Raw genomic sequence first — 19,129 nt, forward strand, 5'->3', positions numbered from 1 at the left:
CTCTTTTCAACAAATGGTGCTGGAATCAACTGGATATACACATGCAAAAATATTAATTTAAATCCTTATCACATACCATATATAAAAACTAACTCAAAATGAATCATAAACCAAAATGTAACAGCTTAAGCTATAGAACTTCTAGCAAGTAACACAGGAGAAAACTTTCATGACCTTAGGATAGACAAAGATTTCTCAGATGTAACACCAAAAGTGTGATCCAAAAGAAAAAACAGATAAATTGGACTTCATCAAAATTTAAAACTTTTGTGCTTCAAAGGTAACAATAAAGAAAATGAAAACACAAGCCAAAGAATTAAATATAAGATTTACAAATCATGTATCTGATAAAGGTCTTGTATCCAGAATACAGAGGTCCCTGGGTGATGCAAGGAGCCCTGGTGGTGCAGTGGTTAAGAGCTCAGCTGCTAACCAAAAGGTCAGCATGTTCAAATTCACCATCTGCTCCCTGGAAACCCTATGAGGCAGTTCTACTCTGTCCTACAGGGTCCCTATGAGTTGGAATCAACTTGATGGTTTTTGGGTGGTGCAAGTAGTTGGTTGCACTTCACTACAAACCTAAAAAGGAGTCCCAGTGGCACAACGGTTAAGTGCTTGGCTGCTAACTAAAAGGTCGGCAGTTCAAACCAAGACACTGAACTGGTTCCAAATGGTTCAGTCATGGCCGATGGAAACAAGGGCAACACAGGCACAGCATAGCAACCAATCTCTTGGTTGTTCAGACCCGAGTAGGAAACAGGTAGCAGTGCCCTACTTAAAGATGGCGGCTGATCGTGCCGCTCTGAATGTGTGCTGCAGCACAGTTGGCCACTATCTCTGCCTGCTTCCTACTCAGGTCAAAATCCAATGTGCAAGAGATTTGGTTGCTATGCAATGCATACGCTGCCCTTGTTTCCATTGGCCATGACTGAACCATTTCGAACCAGTTAGAAGCCCTGGTTTGAATCCGCCAGCTGCTTCGAGGGAGAAAAGACGTGGCAATCTGCTCCCATAAAGATTATAGCCTAGGAAACCCTATGGGGTAGTTCTACTCTGTCCTCTAGTGTTGCTATGAGTCAGAAACGACTCGATGGCACAGAACAACAATGAACCTAAAGGTTGGAGGTTCAAACTCACCCAGCAGCACTATGGAAGAAAGGCCTGGTGATCTGCTTCTGTAGAAATTACAGCCAATAAAACCTCATGGAGCAGTTCTACCTCGTAACACATGGGGTGGTCATGAATGCAATCAACTTACTGGCAATGGGTTTGGTATGGGTTTATCCAGAATATGTAAAGAACTCTTACTAAGAAGACAGACAACCCAGTTTAAAAATAGGCAAATGTCACTGAATTGTACATGTAAAAATTGTTGAATTGGTGTATGTTCTGCTGTGTATATTCTCAACAATAAAAAAAAATTTTTTTTAAATACAAGATTTAAACAGACACTTCACCAAAGAAGATATGTGAATGGCTAATAAGCACATAAAAAAGATGCTCAACTTCGTTTTTCATTAGAGAAACGTAAGTTAAAACCACAACAGGATAGCAGTTTACACCCACTAGAATGGCTATTATCAAAAAGGCAGACAATAACTAGTGTTAGGAGGATGTGGAGAAACAGGAAACCTCATACACTGCTGGTGAGGATGTAAAATGGTGGAGCCACTGCGGAAAATAGTTGGCAGTTCTTCTTAAACATAAACTCGCCATACAACTCTGCAATTCTACTCCTAGGTATCTACTCTACACAAAGACTTGTACACGAGTGTTCATAATAGCCCAAAACTGGAAATTTCATATTCTCATCAACTGGTGAAAACATAAACAAAATGTGGTACATCTATACAATGGAATACTATTCAGCAACAAAAAGGAACAAACTACTGATACATGCTACAACCTGCATGAACCTTGAAAACATTATGTAAACAAAAGAAGCCATGTGCAAAATACTAGACAATATATGATTCTATTTATATGGAGTATTCAGAAAAGGAAAATCTATAGACAGACTGTGGTAATGATGTAGAACTTTATACATTTACTAAAAATCAATGAACTGTACACTTAAAACGGGAATTTTATGGTACATAAAGCCATTTTTTAAAAGTGGCCACGAAGTTTAAGAAAACAAAAACTACAAAATAAATATGGTGAGTACTTCCCTTACCTCTGCTGGATATACTGGGCATAATCTGAGGAATCATATTATTGCTTGTATCCATAGGCTGGGAATTATCTTGACCCATCTGATCATCGGGTGGCATATAGGCAGGAGGAGGAGTATCAGCTAACAGGAGAAAATGAGACAAGTTAAAGTCCCAAAAGAATAGTTAAAATTTTCATTTTGCTCAAAGTTATTACTCTAAAAGCATTAAGAAATCTATAAGATTACCAGCAGGACTCATTACTGAACATTACAGACACAAAAACGTAGGATGCTACCCTAGTACACGGGAAAAGAAGAAACACAGCACATCTAGTATCTACTGGAAGCCTACTACAAGCCAATATTTATTTACCTAGAACCCTAGTAATCCAGGGTACTAGGATCAGTGCTAAAAGTAGAACTCAAGGTTAAGAATTTTGCCTTTATTTGTTTAGAATCATATGCCTGGAGAAAATGCTGCTACTGCAAATCAATTTGAAGGACACAAATAATCCTTGTTTGGGTATATACATTTACGGAGATACTTTTAAAGAATCAAGATCATCACACACTGTATACTGTTATTTAAAACTGGAAATAAAACCATGCCCCTTCATGTTTGCCATCAATGCTAGCAGCCACTTGTCTAATTCTTTCACAACCTCCAAAAATGGCTGTTGTGTACTTATTACGATAATTCTCTTAGGAAACTAAATGTTAACCAGAAAATCTTGTGCATTCATACATTCACTGAAAATCTTTGCAAAAGCTACAACTATACTTCCTTGTCTCAGTAACTATAATATACTGAATATAATTTGTCTTTCATGCCAAGGTTTGTATAGGATGTATTTTGAGACAGGGTCATAATCTGCTCTGTCTAGGACAAACTATGGAAATCAGTTTTTGAACGAATTCCTAACAGAAAGTTAAACAGTTGTTATTTAATTCCCCTTAAAAAGAAAAAAGTAAAAACTACATCAAGTGATATTTTGCTGCAGTAGAGAAACCACAAAGAATATATTTACATATGACTGTGCCTGACAGATAGGAGGCATTCAAATATTTCTTGACAGAGTGCATAATGATGTGTCCACACATGACACATCACTAACAAAATTTAGAACCTTCATGTATCTATTCATTAACTTAATCTTCTATCCTCTAGAAAAATCCGTTTGTTATCTAATTAAAGATAACTGAGGTTCATTTTAAACTTCTGAAGTCTAAAATGACTTGAAAAGCAATGTAATAAAATTGAAAGACCACAGACTTTAGAGTCAGACAAACCTGGGTTTGAACCCCTACTTAGCTGTGAGACTTTAGGCAAGGTACTTTATACTCTCAGGGTTAATATCAATTTTTTTCTATCTGTAAAATTAGGAATAATTATCTATCTCACATGGTTGTTCTGAATATTAGATTTACTTTAACAATAGCTTTCATCACAGTATCAATTACACAACAGACACTCAATAAATGGCACTTAATATTATTGTTACTGTTGTTAGTTGCTGTTGAGTCAATTCCAACTCATGGCAACCCCAGGTGTGCAGAGGAGAACCGCACCATAGGGTTTTCAAGGCTATGACTTTCCGAAAGCAGATCGCCAGGCCTTTCTTCCAAGGTGCCTCCAGGTGGATTCAAACCACCAACCATTCGGCTAGTAGTGTGAGCTTAACTATTTGTGCCACTTAGTATTTAAAGTTATATATTTTAAAAACATAAAAATATTTAACTTTAAATCAAATATAGCTAGTACCATTTTTTAAACACATACACTAGTCAAATCGTACTTAGCAAAATAAAATCCAAACTCTTCTAGAAATCAAATAATTAACTAAAGAAAACAGAGTTACAAACAGCTAGTTCACCCAGAGGGCCTGCAATAAGAACAACTGCTAACTCTCAGGGATGAGTTTTTTATACCAATAAAATAAATTCTCACCTGGAAGCTGAAATGGACTTCCTGGTCCAGAACTTGCAGGGGAGTTAGGATATGTGCTGCTAGCAGGGGAAGGGGGATAAGGGCTGTTTGGTGATAAGGGAAAAGGAGTGTTGTTGGGCTGGTGGAAAGAATCTGGAAACGTGGCATTTTGTGGCATGTGCGGTTCATTGTGGCTCAGGTTCCTAAACTGAACCAGAAGGCTATGTTGTGGATTGAATTCATTATGACGAGGCACTAATACTGGAGGTAAGACTGAAAGACAAAAATTAAAACGTCAGCTATAAGGAATGACTAAAGCAAATATCCTATACACATTAACATGGTGGTGGAAGGGAGGAAGGTAAAAAGGATTCAGGTAAGACTGCTTATCTATTAAACAAAACAATTTACTTTTAAAAAGGACTGCTTTGTAGAACCTTGAATCTGTATCTACATAATAAATCAAAAACTCTCTGAGCTATTTACAATAGCAAAAAGGTAGAAATAACCCCAGAGTTCATCGACAGATGAATGAATAAACAAAACATGGTATATACATACAACGTAACATTATTCAGCCATAAAGATGAATGAAGTTCTGATATATGCTGACATGGTTGACTATCTTAAACACATTACGCTGAGTGAAATAAATGTGATACAAAAAAACAAATATTGCGTGCAATATCTAGAACAGGCAAATGCAGAGACAAAAGGTTAGTAGTAGTCACCAGGAGTCAAAGAAAGAGGGCAATGGGGAGTTATTGCTTAAACAGAACTGAGTTTCTGTTTGGGGTGATGAAAAGGTTTTGGAAATAGTGGTGATGCTTGCACGATAAGGTGAACGTAATTATCACTGAATCGTACACTTTAAAGTAGTTAAAATGGCTAATTTTTTGTTACGTTTTACCACAATGAAATTTAAATACACACACAAAACCTCTCTGAGCACTTAGTCTGTATAACATACTCTGGAGGACAGAAAATCCAGAAAAGATGCTGTTCCTGTTCTGAGAAATCAGGCATGTTATAAATATAACCATAACAAAGAGGATTTAATGCAATGAGTTCAACAAGGAGAGTACTCCCCGCCAACAAGGAATCAAACTAAGTATTGTGGAAAAGATAACATCTGACTGGACCTTAAAGAACTGGAAGAATTTCACACAGGAGTGCCAGGCATGGAGAAAGGAATAAGAGGGAGACAGGAGTTACTGCAGAAGAAGAGGTAAGAAAGGATAGTCAGTTGGCCTAGGCACTGAACAAGGTGGTTAAGACCAGAGAGTGAAGTTGAGGTCAGTTACATGGATGCCCTGAAAGCCTCCACATTCCCAATTTTGAACACTTTCATCTTTTTTAGTTTGAGGTATCTCACATTTTATGTTCTTCCATAAGGTCTTCCCAACTGAAAACAGTAGTACTGCCTAGGTAGAAGTCTTTCAAAGTAGGTTTTCTAAATATGACCATAATGAAAATATATACAACAAAGCCTATATAATTTAGAGTTATGTTTTTAAAAGGACAAATTTTAATCTTACTCAGACTTTCACTTTCTCTAAGGACCCAAGTGATCAATCACATTCAAATATCTAATTACCTTTCCCTATAAGACTAAAACAACCCTGATTCTTTAAGCTCTTACTGTACCAATTCATCTTTTAAGACTTTTCTATATTTGTCGATGTAATTTCACTTCCAAAAATCCCACTTTGACTCTGTTATCATTCAGCAACAACAAAATCAGTTTAAGTTAACCAGGTCATAGCATGCGAAAGCTAAAAAATGAATAAAGACCAAAGAAGAATTGATGCCTTTATAATTATGGTGTTGGTAAAGAATACTGAATATAGCATGGGCTGCCAGAGGAACGAACAAATCTGTCTTGGAAGAACAGCCACATTGCTCCTTAGAAGCAAGGATGGCGAAACTTCGTCTCACATGCCTTGGACATGTTTTTGTGGGATCGGGGTAGTCCCTGGAGAAGGATATCACACTTGCTAAAGTAAGGTCACTGAAAAAGAAGATCCTCAACAAGATGGACTGACACAGTGGCTGCAACAATGGGCTCCAACATAGCAACGAGTGTGAGGATGGTGCAGGACCAGGCGTTTCATTTTGTTATACACAGGGTTGTTGAGTCAGAACTGACTCGACGGCACCTAACAACAGGTCATACTTCCCCTCCCTGAAGCAAGCATATACAGGAGGAATCAGAGGCTCTGAAAGTCAGCATTTGCACCTTTTGTCCTTTTATTTTATTGAATTAGTGTTATAATTACGTGGCTGAAATCTGCGCAACTTTTTTTTATACTGTTTATTACCAACTGCTATTCATTCCCCTTACAGGATGATAGGGCAGCTGCCACTGCAAAGTAGGGCATTAGTAAGAACTTGTGTTTACCTGGCTAGCAATTTAAAAGACTTAGTGAAACTACTTATGAACTCATTTGGTGACCTCTGTTTTAGAGGCAGAGCTAAAATCTCTGGCTTCTCTTTTAAAAAACCAAACCAAGCCCACTGCCACTGAGTCAATTCCAACTCACAGTGACCCTACAGGACAGGACAGAACTGCCCCATAGGGTTTCCAAGGCTGTAATCTTTACAGAAGCAGACTGCCCCATCTTTCTCCTGCAGGGCAGCTAGTGGGTTTGAACTGCCCACCTTTCTGTTAGCAGCCAAGCACTTAACTACTGCACCATCAGGGCTCCTTGCTTCTCTCTTACTTGTATGTATTATCAATGTACATAATTTTTTAAAAATTATTTTACTTTCATCAAAAATAATACATATGATACCAAACCCACTACTGTCAAGTCGATTCCGACTCATGCAATCCTACAGGACAGAGAAGAACCGCCCCACGGGGTTTCCAAGGAGCGGCTGGTGGATTCGAACTGCCGATCTTTGGGTTAGCAGCTGAGCTCTTAACCACTGTGCCACCAGGGCTCCCGGCGCCCCAAATCATCAAATAACTTATTGACTTCATTTCCCCCTCTTGGATCCTCCAACTTCTGCTCCAATCTAGAATGGCTGCTCCAATCTAGACGGGCTGCTACTTAAGTCTCCTGCAAATCTGAAGTCCTTGGACTTCCCATCCCTTCTCTCCTGTTGGATCCTGTTTCCTGGGCCTCATCCTCTATTAGCTTCCTAAGAAAGAGAAGGATGATAAATTTTCCAAGTCTTTGCACATGTGAAAATGTCTGGTCTGCAGACAGAATTTTACAACAGACGCTGTCATGGATTGAATTGTGTCCCCCAAAAATACGTCAACTTGGCTAGGTCATGATTCCCAATATCGTATGACTGTCTACCATTTTGTCATCTGATGTGACTTCCCTATGTGTTGTATATCCTATCACTATGATGTAATAAGATGGATAAGCAGAAGTTATATTGATGATATCTACAAGATTAGTGTCTTAAGCCAATCTTTTTTGAGATATAAAAGAAGTGAGCAGAGAGACATGGGGACCTCATACCAAGAAAGCAGTGCCGAGAGCAGACCGTGTTCATTGAACCTGAGGTTCCTGCGCTGAGATGCTCCCAGACCAAGGGAAGACTGATGACAAGGACCTTCCTCCAGAGCCGACAGAGAGAGAAAGACTTCTGGAGCTGGCATCCTGAATCAGACTTGTAGCCTACTGGACTGTGACAGAATAAACTTCTCTTTGTTAAAGCCATCCACTTGTGGTATTCCTGTTACAGCAGCACTAGATGACTAAGACACACATCTTCCTTACAATTTTGAGGACACTGCTTCATTTTCTTCTAGAATTCAGAATTGCTGTTGAGAAATTCAATACTCTGATTCCCAGTTTTTTATATGTGTTCTGTCTTTTCTCTCTGGAAGCTTTTAGAATCTTCTTTTTATCCCAGATACTCTAAAATTTCATGTGTGGGTCTTTGTCCCTTGTCCTGGTTACTCAGTTACTGGTCCGTTTCAATCTTCAGTTCTGGGAATTGTTCAAGTAGTATTTCTTTGGTAATTTTCTCTCTGCTATTTTTTTCCTTATGCTATATTTCTAGAATTTATTATTCTATTAGAATTGATATTTAATTTGAAACTTAATTCAGGGCCAGTTAATGTTTTTTACCTAAGCACTTTTCATGCCTTAACTCATCTAATCCTGTTAACAACTCTATAATGTAGGTCCTATTACACCCACTCCACACTTACCAACATGGTTAGGTTCCAAAGACCAGGTCATTATATGAAAATCAGCATTATGGAAAAATGAAGGATGATCACATAGGGTCACAAAAGGAAGAATGACTACATCATTACATAACTGCCAAATTACATCATTACCTAACTGCCAAACCACTGCAAATCATGGTGCAGCCAAGCTGACACATAACCTTAACCATCACAGCCAGCGTTACTCTCACCTCGCGCCTCAGTGTTCATTACTACCGGATGTATGTCATTAATATTCAAAATAGTTGGACAGTAGTTTTTTTTACTATTGTCATAATTGCAATGTCGTATAATGAGATAGTTGGTAAGTGAGGAGTAGGTGTATTCTCATTCTATATACAAGTAGCTTGTCTGAGGTCACACGGGTAGTAATTGGTAAAACCAGGACTCAGATCCAGAAAGTCTGGCTCCAGTATCCACAGAGTTAACCACTAGACAATACTGTCTATTAAACATCAAACCACCTGGGTTGGCCCTCTAATTTTCTTACCTTCCTTATCACTTCCCGTCTTTCATCTTTTTTTATCTGTTTATACTTTCTGACTCCACCATATACTAGTTGTGTGATCTTGGGTGAGTTTACTTCACTTCTAAACCTTAGTTTCCTTATCTGTAAAATGAAAGTACCCTCATAGGATTGTGAAGTGTGACTATTGTTTTCTAACCCTATGAGGAAGTAACTTAATAGGGCTAGAAAAGTGCCTAGTCCGTAAGTGCTCAATAAATGTTAGGTGCTATTACTGTTACTACTACTTCTGTCCCTTCCCCCAGGATATTTGGGCTCAGGACCAAAAATAACTTCTTTCAAGTAGCTCAATTGTTAGAAGTAAAATTTGGAAGCTCTGGAGAAAAAAATGGAAAAAAATCATTCTTAAGGAAACAAAAAGAGAAGGGGGAGGAAGCAGAGACAGCAGACATAATAAGCAAGAGAGGATTCTGATGGTATTCCTTCAAGTCCTTGACCCAGCTATATCCATGCCCTTCTCCCCTCAGTCTGAGTACAAAGCTTTCCTTCGACTCCTTAAAGCACCCAATGTCCTTCTGATAAATCCTTTTTTGCTTAAACTAGTTCAAATTGGGATTCTGTTACTTGTAAACTCCAAAAGTCTTAATATTTAATATATATGGCAAAGTTTCTGAAATAACCCAACCAACTTTTTCGGCCTCATCTATCACTCTCCCCAATTCCCAGGCAAAGCATCCTATGCTCTAAACACATCAGACTCCTGACCATTCATGAACAGATGATATAATTTAAGACTACTGCTATACCTTTTTTTTTTTTGCTGTTCTGTCTGGCAGGTCCTCCCACACCGCCACCCCATCCTTTACATATCAAAATCAGTCATTTTTTCAAGGACCTAATTAAATAACACCTCTACCATGCTGTCTTCCCTGATCCTCACAATTATTTGCCCCCTCGGTACCTCTATTACAGTGCAGCTCACATTACATTTTACTTTCTAATTATAAAAGAGATCCTTGATAGCAGGAGCCCAATTTTACTTCTCATTTTATCCCTCTTCCCAGTAATTTCCCAAATCCTGCAGTTCTTTTATACATTAGGTGCTCAATAAACATTGCACATAAACTGTTTAATGTTTTGTTTAGTATGTACTGGGAAGCACATAATATGGCTTGCACAAACACAGAATTTAGAATTAAAAAACGACAGACCTAGGCCTTAATCTAGATTCTGCTATCATAAGCTATGTGATCCTGAGCAAATCTCTTCCCATTTCTGAGTCTGATTCCTCATCTGTGATATGACAATTGCTGCCTGCCTAGCTCATAGGGCTGAGTAAGGATCAAAAGAGATAATGAACATGGAAGTGCTTTAAACACCCTGAAACACTGAAAATGTCCTACATGGTCTCATTCATTCATTCACTCATTGTTCTTTCAATTACAATTATGTATCAGAGCCCCCTGCATTTAAAGAATTTGAGGGAGCGAGCAAGAGCTATCAGTGTGAATAGCTGGAAACAAAATGAGAGAATATAACTACTTACCCAAATGTAAAGAAATAAAGAAAACAAGTGCGGGGACGGGGGACGGGGTGGAGAGGGGGACAAGAGCGCAAGTACTAGAATGATAAGGAAGAAAGAAGGACCAATAAAGGCCAGCAAAGTCAGAGAAGTAGTAATTTGATAGAACTTATCAGGTCATGAAGATGTCTAGAAATTCAGTAACGGATATGAATAAATTCCAGATACAAGGAAGAATGTAAATAAATTCAAGCAACGAGAAACTATCATGTGGCAACACGGACTCACGCCTGACTAGATGATTTATACTGGCATTGAACTATATCAGTGTTTCTCAGTCTTTTTTTCATTAACACCTTCTCTAAGAAGCCTATTTAGACACTTCTTATTTCCCTACCGATGAAATTTTAATACCACAGTATACTGTATGCGTTTGTATACCACATATATATCTGTGCTTTATACATAGAAGAATAAGGTTTTTACCCTTTAAGAACCAATTTTCGCCCCTTTAGGGACAATATCCTCCCCACTGAGAATGCATGAACTAAATGAATTAGAGGATGGAGCTGGATCACAGAGATCCTGATCAGTCCAAGGACTATGGACTAGCTGTTCTCTCTGCTATCAAGCATACTACGCATGCGTCTAGCGAAGCACTCACACCTCATTCAGAGTCATCCCTTTGCTTGCCTGCCTCTCCACCGTCAACCAGGTGTTCTTCAAGGAGACTCTATGTCTCCAAAGCTTGGCCCACTACATACAGGGTACTTAATGTCTGTTGGATGAATAGGAAACAACTAAGTTTGTAAACATTAATATAATAAAAGCAAGCTTTCAGAAAATTAATCTGGCAGTTTTAGACACTAGATAAACTACATGCAAAGAATCCAGTTTCTGGTTTCTGGTCTGAGACTTCCGGTTTTCAGTCTAGTATGTAGAGTTTGGAAATTGTCACTCCCATTCTCACGACAAGAAAAAAAGTGAACAAACTGAAAATCAACAATTATTCTTAGATCCATCAGAGAACTGAGTCACAGGGCAAACTGCTGCCCTGAAAACTAGAGAGGCAGATGGACAAATAGAATCACAGAATATTCAAAACTATGGCACAGTTAAGAAGCCCTGCTGGCGCAGTGGTTAAAAACTTGGCTGGTAACCAAAAGGTCGGCAGTTTGAGTCCACCAGCTGCTCCTTGGAAACCCTATGGGGCAGTTCTACTCTGTTCTATAGGGTCGCTATGAGTCAGAACAGACTCCACAGCAACAAGTTTGGTTTTTTTTTTTTTTTGGTTTGGTGGTGCTGTGCTTAAATGCTCGGCTGCTAACCAAAAGGTCAGTAGTTCAAACCCACCCAGCCACTAGGCAGGAAAAAGATGTGGCAGTCTGCTTCAGTAAAGATTATAGCCTTGGAAACTCTACAGGGCAGATCTACACTGTCCTATAAGGTGGCTATGAGTCGGAATCAACTTGATGGCAACGGGTTTGTTTTTGTGTTTTTTTTGGATGGGACAATTACAAAAGGTGTAACATGCATAAAGGGAATACCAGAAAGACAGAACGAAGAAATATCTGAAGTAACAATTGCTGAGAATTTTCCAAAATTAGTAACAAACACCAACCTACAGGTCCTGGAAGTTCAAAGAATAGTAAGCAACATAAATACCAAAAAAATACAGTTATGAGCTTGTAGCAACACTGTATCTTATAGCAATGATAATCCATCTAAGGAATAAATTATGATGGTGGTAGTGGAAGTACAATGTACAGTCATGTCATTAGTCTCAAAATAAAACTAACAAAGTCTTGATAACCAAGTAGATGTAAGAAATAAAGGACAGAAAATCATTAAAACATGCATTTCCTTCAGGAAATTTTGGGCCCAATTTCCAGAGTCATTTAAAAATTATCAGAGCTATGCCCCAGTCTTTTCTATAGAATGAATCATAGCTGAGGAAAAGGATTACAAAAAATAAGACATTTCTACCTACTGATTACCAGCTACACCCTGGCTCTGGGGTAAACACTATATTCTTAAGACATTCTTTCTAGTATATATCAAGCTTGGGAGTTTTTCAAATTACACTTCTCTATTAAATCCTCACATCTTCCTTTCCTCACCAGTTCCTTTAGGATAAAGCTCTCCTTGGACTCAATAAGAAATTCAGAGTCACGTCAGATACCAATCGGCCATTTTAAAGCTCTTAAACTGAACTTTCCCTGACAGCCCAACCATCATCGCTATTCTTTTTGCTAGTCTTCACATTCAATGTTATTTTCACAGTCCGCTGGTGGCGTGGTGGGTAAGAGCTATGGCTGCTAACCAAAAGGTTAGCACTTCGAATCTACAAACAGCTCCTTGGAAACCCTATGCAGCAGTTCTACTCTGTCCAATACAGTTGCTATGAGTCCGAATCAATTTGACGGCAATGGGTTTGGTTGGTTTTCGGCCTTATATTATCTCCAAATGAACCCCAATGTTCCAAACAGACTCTAAGATGGTCTCTATGACTCCACCTCCTGGTGTTCATGCCCTTGCATGATCCCTCCCCCTTGAGAGTTGAGACCCGTGACTTGCTTCTAACCAATACAATACAGTAAAGGTGACGAGATGTACATGATTACATTTCATAAGACTGTAACATCCTTATTATGAGGAGACTCTCTTACTGGCTTTGAAGAAGCAAGCTACCATGAATGTAAGCTATCTATGAAGAGGGCTATGTGGCAAACAACTGAAGGCAGCCTCTGACCAACAACCAGCAACGGAATCCAACAGCCTGCAAGGAACTGAATTCCGCCAACAATGACATGAGCTTGAAACAAGATCCTTCCCCAATCAAGCCTCAGATGAGAGTCCAGCCCTGACCAGCACCTTGACTACAGCCTTGCAAACGGCCCAGCTAAGCCTGCCTGGACTCCTAACCCACAGAAACTATGAGATAATAAATGTGTGTTGTATTAAACTGCTAAGTTTGTGGTAATTTGTTATGCAGTAATACATAACTAATGCACCCAGCTAGTAACTCAGCTTATAGAATTCATTCATTACATAAGTAAATATATGTATATGGATACATACACACACACACACACACACACACACACACACACACACACAGAAATCCCAGATAAGAATACTATTCTAGGCACTGGGTAAGCACTGGTGAACAAAACAGAGGAAGTTCCTGCTCATGTCAGATAATAAAATAAATATATAGTATAAGAGTTAAGTTATGATGAGGGTATTTGAAAAGATCCTGGGGAAAAAGTACTCTAGGTAGTAGAAACAGCAAGAAAAAAAGCCTGGACACAGGAGTATGGAAGTTCAAGGAATAGAGGAAGCCAGAGGACATATCATGGAGGGGCCTTGTAGAAATCTGTTCTAAGTATCATAGGAAACCTGTGAAGTGTTCTGAGTAAGGACTGACATGATTTGATATATATTTTTTAAAGATCACTCTGGTGGCTGTGTAGAAAACAAATGGGGGTGGGGGAAGAAGAGAGGCAGGGAGGTTAATCAGCAGACTACTTAAGGTGAAAGATGATGATGGCCTGTACTAGGGTAGTGGTGTTAGACATGGTAAGAGATGATAGCATAAAGATGTATTTTGAAGTTGAGCTAACAGCCATTTGTTCATAGCCCAAATATATGGCTTGAGAGAGAAGAATTAAAGATGATATCTAGGCCTAGAACATTAGCAATTACATGAATGCTAGCATCATTTACTTCAATATAGAAAACTAGAGAAAAACTTGATTTGGTGGGAAAAAACCAAGAGTTATTGTATAGACATATTAAATTTTATATGCTTATTAGAAATTCAAATAAACAACTGGATACACAAGTCTACAACTCAAGTGAAAAGTTGACTCTAGAGTCCAAAATGTAAGCATCAGCTTACAGACACTGGGACAGCATGAGAGCTCATATAGAAAAAATATAGATGGAGAAAAGGGCCAACGACTGAGCCTTATGAAAACAGGAGAAAGAGCCAGCAAATAGAGCAAGAGCAGTCAATGCAGAAGAACCAAGAGACTGTGGTGTCTTAGTGCTAAATAAAGAAAAAGTTTCAGGTGGGCAGGAGAGGGATCAACTACAGTAAATGCTGTTGAGAGGGAAAGTTAACATGAGAACTGAGAAATGATCCCTAGATCTATAACGCAGTCACAAGTCATCTTAACAAGTCAAATGGTAAGGAAGAGAGACTAACTAGACAGGTGTCAAGAAAGAATGGGAAATAAAGATGTGAAGATAATATATATGGAGAATCCTATGTAGGGATCAGATGAAACAGTGCAGTAAACTTGGGAGCGGGGAGGGTTATTCATGAAGTTAGAGAAAAAAATTTTTTTTTTACTTTTATTTTAAGATGGGAGGTATTATGGCATGTTTGTATAGTTTCAGAAATAGGGAAAATATGATGATGCTAGAGAGAGTGGTGATAATTGTAGAAACAAAGTTGTTGGCAAAATGGAACAGGACTGAGTATATACCTAGACCTTAAGCCTTCCTTAAAACACATATAGGTCATCCACAGAAAAGGCAAAGTGCATGTATGGGTGCTTAGAGTGAACAATGAATTAGAATAAGCCATGTGGGAGTTATATATCACCTCCATGTAAAAAGCTAAATTCAAAACCTAGTATTCCTTCTAAGATTAAAATCTTTAAAAAGAAAACACAAGGCTAATATAACCTTTTAATTACTCAATCCAGTTAAATGCAAATCAGAAAGAGAGATGATTTATTTTTTTCTCCTTCTCAGGGGACCAAAACCTACCTGGACTCTCCACTCTCTTATAGTGGTACGGATTGATACAAACTTCTTTTTGCTTAGATCCAAAAGGAAATTCACAAATATCCAATGGTTTTAGCTCATGATGACTCTGCAAATCAGGCCAGCGCCAAACACGACAATATATAACGTGGGGCAGGCCTTTTCTGTGAGAAACCTGCAGGCGTCCATCTAAAGACCTAGGAATAGTGACACATTTGCTCGGTTGTCCTGGACTGCTCAAGGCTTTCTCCAGTTCCTCCATGGCACCCTTTTTCTTTTTTAGCTTTTTCACCAAAGCATCGACTGCTTTTTCGGCCCATTTCTCCTCCTCGTCACCTTGTTTCCAGCCCAACAATCGTTTTACTGCTGGACTAGTAAAAGAAAACAAGCTGGCCATTGACGTCATTTGATATATATCTTCAGAGACCTTCCTGCAACTCAAAGTCAGTGGGTATTGAAATTAAAGATCATAGATGAAAACTCATATACAGCTCCTAAGCAGATGTTCCCATTAAAAACGAAAGAGTGACATATATCTTCATAAGTGCCATCCACTTCTTTCACTAGTTCAAGTCCTGAAAGAGAAAGGGGAAAAAAAGGATAAGATCCCCAATTCAAATCAATGCAAGTTACATACCTTTAAATCAATATTAATTGAAAAGTGTGCTATTTTTTAATAAGAGCAGAACACCATTACAAACTAAAATAAGAAAACACAAATCTAGAAAGAAATTTTCTCTACCACAATTTGCCAAATGAAAGCTCTGTGACTGCTCACTTCCCTCTTCGTAACTTGAAGAAATAATTCACTGGCAATTCCAAATGATAACCAAAAGGAAAAACAGGTTGCTCCACCTCCTATGTATTATCCAAAAAAACAGCCTCTAGACTTTATTTCTTTGGTAAGGCCACTAAGCCCTAAAATGGCCTTCTAGATTTGATTCTCAAATATATTTTCTTCATTGAAATCCACGCTACCCACAAAGTCAATCTTGAACGTGATACACTCAAATGTGAACAGAAAACTTGAGAAAAAAATCTAGCTCTTCCCTAAGGTCATTACTCTTTTAAAAATGTTTCACAGGACTTCTGGGCAACAAGGCACTATACACAGAAGCACCACGCCGTCCCTCCACAGCAAAGATCTGAAAAACTAAGCCAAACAGAGAAAATGGCAATCCTCAAACCCTAAGCATCAAACAAAGAGATAAAGAACTCAGCCAAGCACCGAACTGAATGAGAAACTGACAGAGAACAAAGAGCGAGGAGAGATACACGCAGAGGTCCCCTATCAGCTAATGCAGCATGGATCCACCATCTCGGACTCCTATCAGAGATCAGTAAACAGGGCGTACCAGAAAGCACCTTCACAGAGCTGCCAGCAGGAGAAAGAACAACCAGTAAGTAACCACGGATATACGCTTTCCCACACCCCACCCTTCTTCACCCCCACTCGGCCTCCTCTGCTTCCTGCAACCACAGTCTCTTGGCCAGAAAGTACCAGCTTCACCCCGGTGACACCCGGATTTCACCTGCCTGCACTGGCTGGCTCCCTAAGTGCCATTTGTTGGCTGCTGGTGTTGCTTTTAACTGCTTCTTTAGATTTCTTTCTTACCTCTCATCACCTCCCCCTCCTTTCTCTCAAATACTTGGCTCCATGTGCCATCTTCGCTTCTTCCTAAAAGGCTGTGAAACGCCACTCAACTGTGAAACTGTTTCCTGGCCTGTGCTGCCATGCTGGTGGGATCCCGGGGCTTTTTTGTTTGTTTGTCTTGAATTTGTTTGTTTTCTTTTTCTTTTCAAGAATTCAGAGTCCGTTCTAGCCAGGCAGTACTGCGTGGCTTGGGACCTACCCCCTCAGTTTGTGCAGACACGCAAAGGGATCCCTGAGGACAATTCTTTTTTCTTGTTTTTCTCAGGTTTTTTTTTCTGGTTTTTTTTTTGGGGGGGGGGGGTTCTTGTTCTTATTTTTTTCATTTGTTTTCTTTTCTCTCTTTTTCGCTTTTCTTTCTTCATTACTCAGTTACTCGTTTCTCTAAACTTTCCTTCTCTTCCTGTCCCCTGAATACCTACCTGGTGCTGAGTGACACCTCGACCCCTTCTAGCCAGGCTGTACTCCACGGCCTGGAAGCAACTTCCCCAGATCTCACAGCCGCACCAGTGGGATCCCTGGGAGCTGTGCTTTTTTCTTTCTAATCTGTATTTATTCATTCTTTTCTTTTTTTCCTTTTTTTTTGTTTTACTCAATTCCATACTCTCTCATCTCTCCACTCCAAAGGCAAGCTCCCCTAACACTCATTTCTGTTTCTTTGTATCTTTTTGGCTCCTGTGCCTGTCTCCTCTCTCTCCTCTCTCCCATACCCATCTTGGCTCCACACATCACAATCTCCCGCCCTCCATCCTGCCTACCTACACCGTGTGCTGAACATCACACCACCAAATAGCCCAGGCACGGCCTACTGGAACCTGCCCTGCACTGATTACTGGCCCGCCCTGGTGGCCACAGTAAGTGCCACAAACAACCCATCCTAGCAACTCCTCTTCAGCTGGATCTGCCCTGCTAGATCATATTTGAGCCACTGACCCTGCCAATTGGAGAAGGCAAAAAGTATCGTGCCCAAAGACGAGCAAACAACAAAAAACACACAACCCGCCTGCTCAGACATAGCCAAATAAAACAAAAAAGCAGGACGAAACAAACAAATCTACAGTCAATAAACGAGGAAAATTACTACCGAATGCCCCGAAGACAGCAGACAATATCAAAACATTAACACGACAGGATGGTTCCAGTAGGCATCCAAAATAAAACACCAGATGACTTTCCAGTAGAAAAAAAGGCACTAGAACTACCTGATAGGGAATTCAAATCTCTAATATTCAAAGCTATCCAAGAGTCAAAGCAAAAAGTAGACAAAAATAAGGAAAAAAAAACAGACAAATTCATTGAAAGGGCAGACAAATTCATGGAAATACAGACCATAAAATGGAAGGATTCAGTAAAATAATGCAGGAACAAAATGCCAAAATAAATTCACAACTAGAAATCATACAAAAACTACAATCAGAAATCCAAAATATAAACAGGATTTCAGAAATGGACAGTGTCACAGAAGGGCTGAGAGGCAGGTCTGAAACACTGGAAGACAGGATAAGCAAAACTAAAAACAAACACTTGGCTACAACTCTGAGGAAAAATCAGAAAAAAGAATGAAGAAAAACGAAGAGACCCTGAGAATTATGTGGGATACAATCAAAAGCAAAAATGTGTGAGTGATCGGAGTTGCAGAACACGGGGAGAAAACAGAAAACACAAAGGATCATCAAAGAACTGCTGACAGAAAACTTCCCCAATACATGAAAGATGAAAAGCTGGCCATTCAAGAAGCTCAACAAATCCCATACAGGACAGACCCCAAAAGAAAATCACCAAGGCATATCATAGATCACACTCACCAAAACCAAAGACAAAGAATCCTAAGAGCAGCTTGAGAGAAACAAGTCACATACAGAGGAGAAACAACAAGACTAAGCTCAGATTATTCGGCAGAAACCATGAAGGCAAGAAGGCAATTGGATGACTATAAAATATAGAAAGAAAAAAACTGCCAGCCAAGAATGATTTTTCCTGCAAAACTCTTGTTCAAATATGATGTTGAAATTACAACATTTCCAAATAAAAGGGAATATGTAAAAACCAAACCAAACTTACAAGAATTATTAAAGGGAGCCTGTCGATCTGAGAACAAATAACATCAGCTCACAGGCTGAATCTAGAACACAGGATCGTACCAGCCAGACACCAATCTAGGAAATGAACTCTTAAGGACTATCCAAAACCAAAAGAAATACAACAGGGAATCAGAACAGTTAACTGTAAATGACAACAACATCCGAACAATAAAACAGGGAATAAACAGTGTAGGTATAGAACCTTCTAATGGAGAGGAAGGCAAGGCGATACCAAGTAATAATAGACTGCTTCAAACTTAGAAAGATAAAGGTAAATTTCATGGTAACCACAGAGAAAGTTAACACACCTACTCATCAAAATAAAAAGGAAAAACATAAAGTCTCATTAA

At 39.1% G+C, this 19,129-nt stretch overlaps 1 protein-coding gene across 3 annotated transcripts in view; it reads right to left on the reverse strand.

Moving 5' to 3' along the window:
- Positions 1–19,129, reverse strand: part of SMAD5 (SMAD family member 5) — a 74,491-nt gene that overhangs the window by 10,952 nt on the left and 44,410 nt on the right. For all 3 annotated transcript variants that reach the window (XM_023738970.1, XM_004384696.3, XM_023738971.1), the window contains exons 2-4: positions 15,051–15,622; positions 4,104–4,355; positions 2,177–2,296 (exon numbers count right to left, since the gene is read on the reverse strand). In XM_023738970.1, the coding sequence (XP_023594738.1) occupies positions 2,177–2,296; positions 4,104–4,355; positions 15,051–15,453 (775 nt within the window). In that variant the 5' untranslated portion in view covers positions 15,454–15,622. The remainder of the gene's footprint in view (positions 1–2,176; positions 2,297–4,103; positions 4,356–15,050; positions 15,623–19,129) is intronic.

This window comes from Trichechus manatus, unplaced genomic scaffold (assembly GCF_000243295.1).
Source record: "Trichechus manatus latirostris isolate Lorelei unplaced genomic scaffold, TriManLat1.0 scaffold00127, whole genome shotgun sequence".
Taxonomy (NCBI): domain Eukaryota; kingdom Metazoa; phylum Chordata; class Mammalia; order Sirenia; family Trichechidae; genus Trichechus; species Trichechus manatus.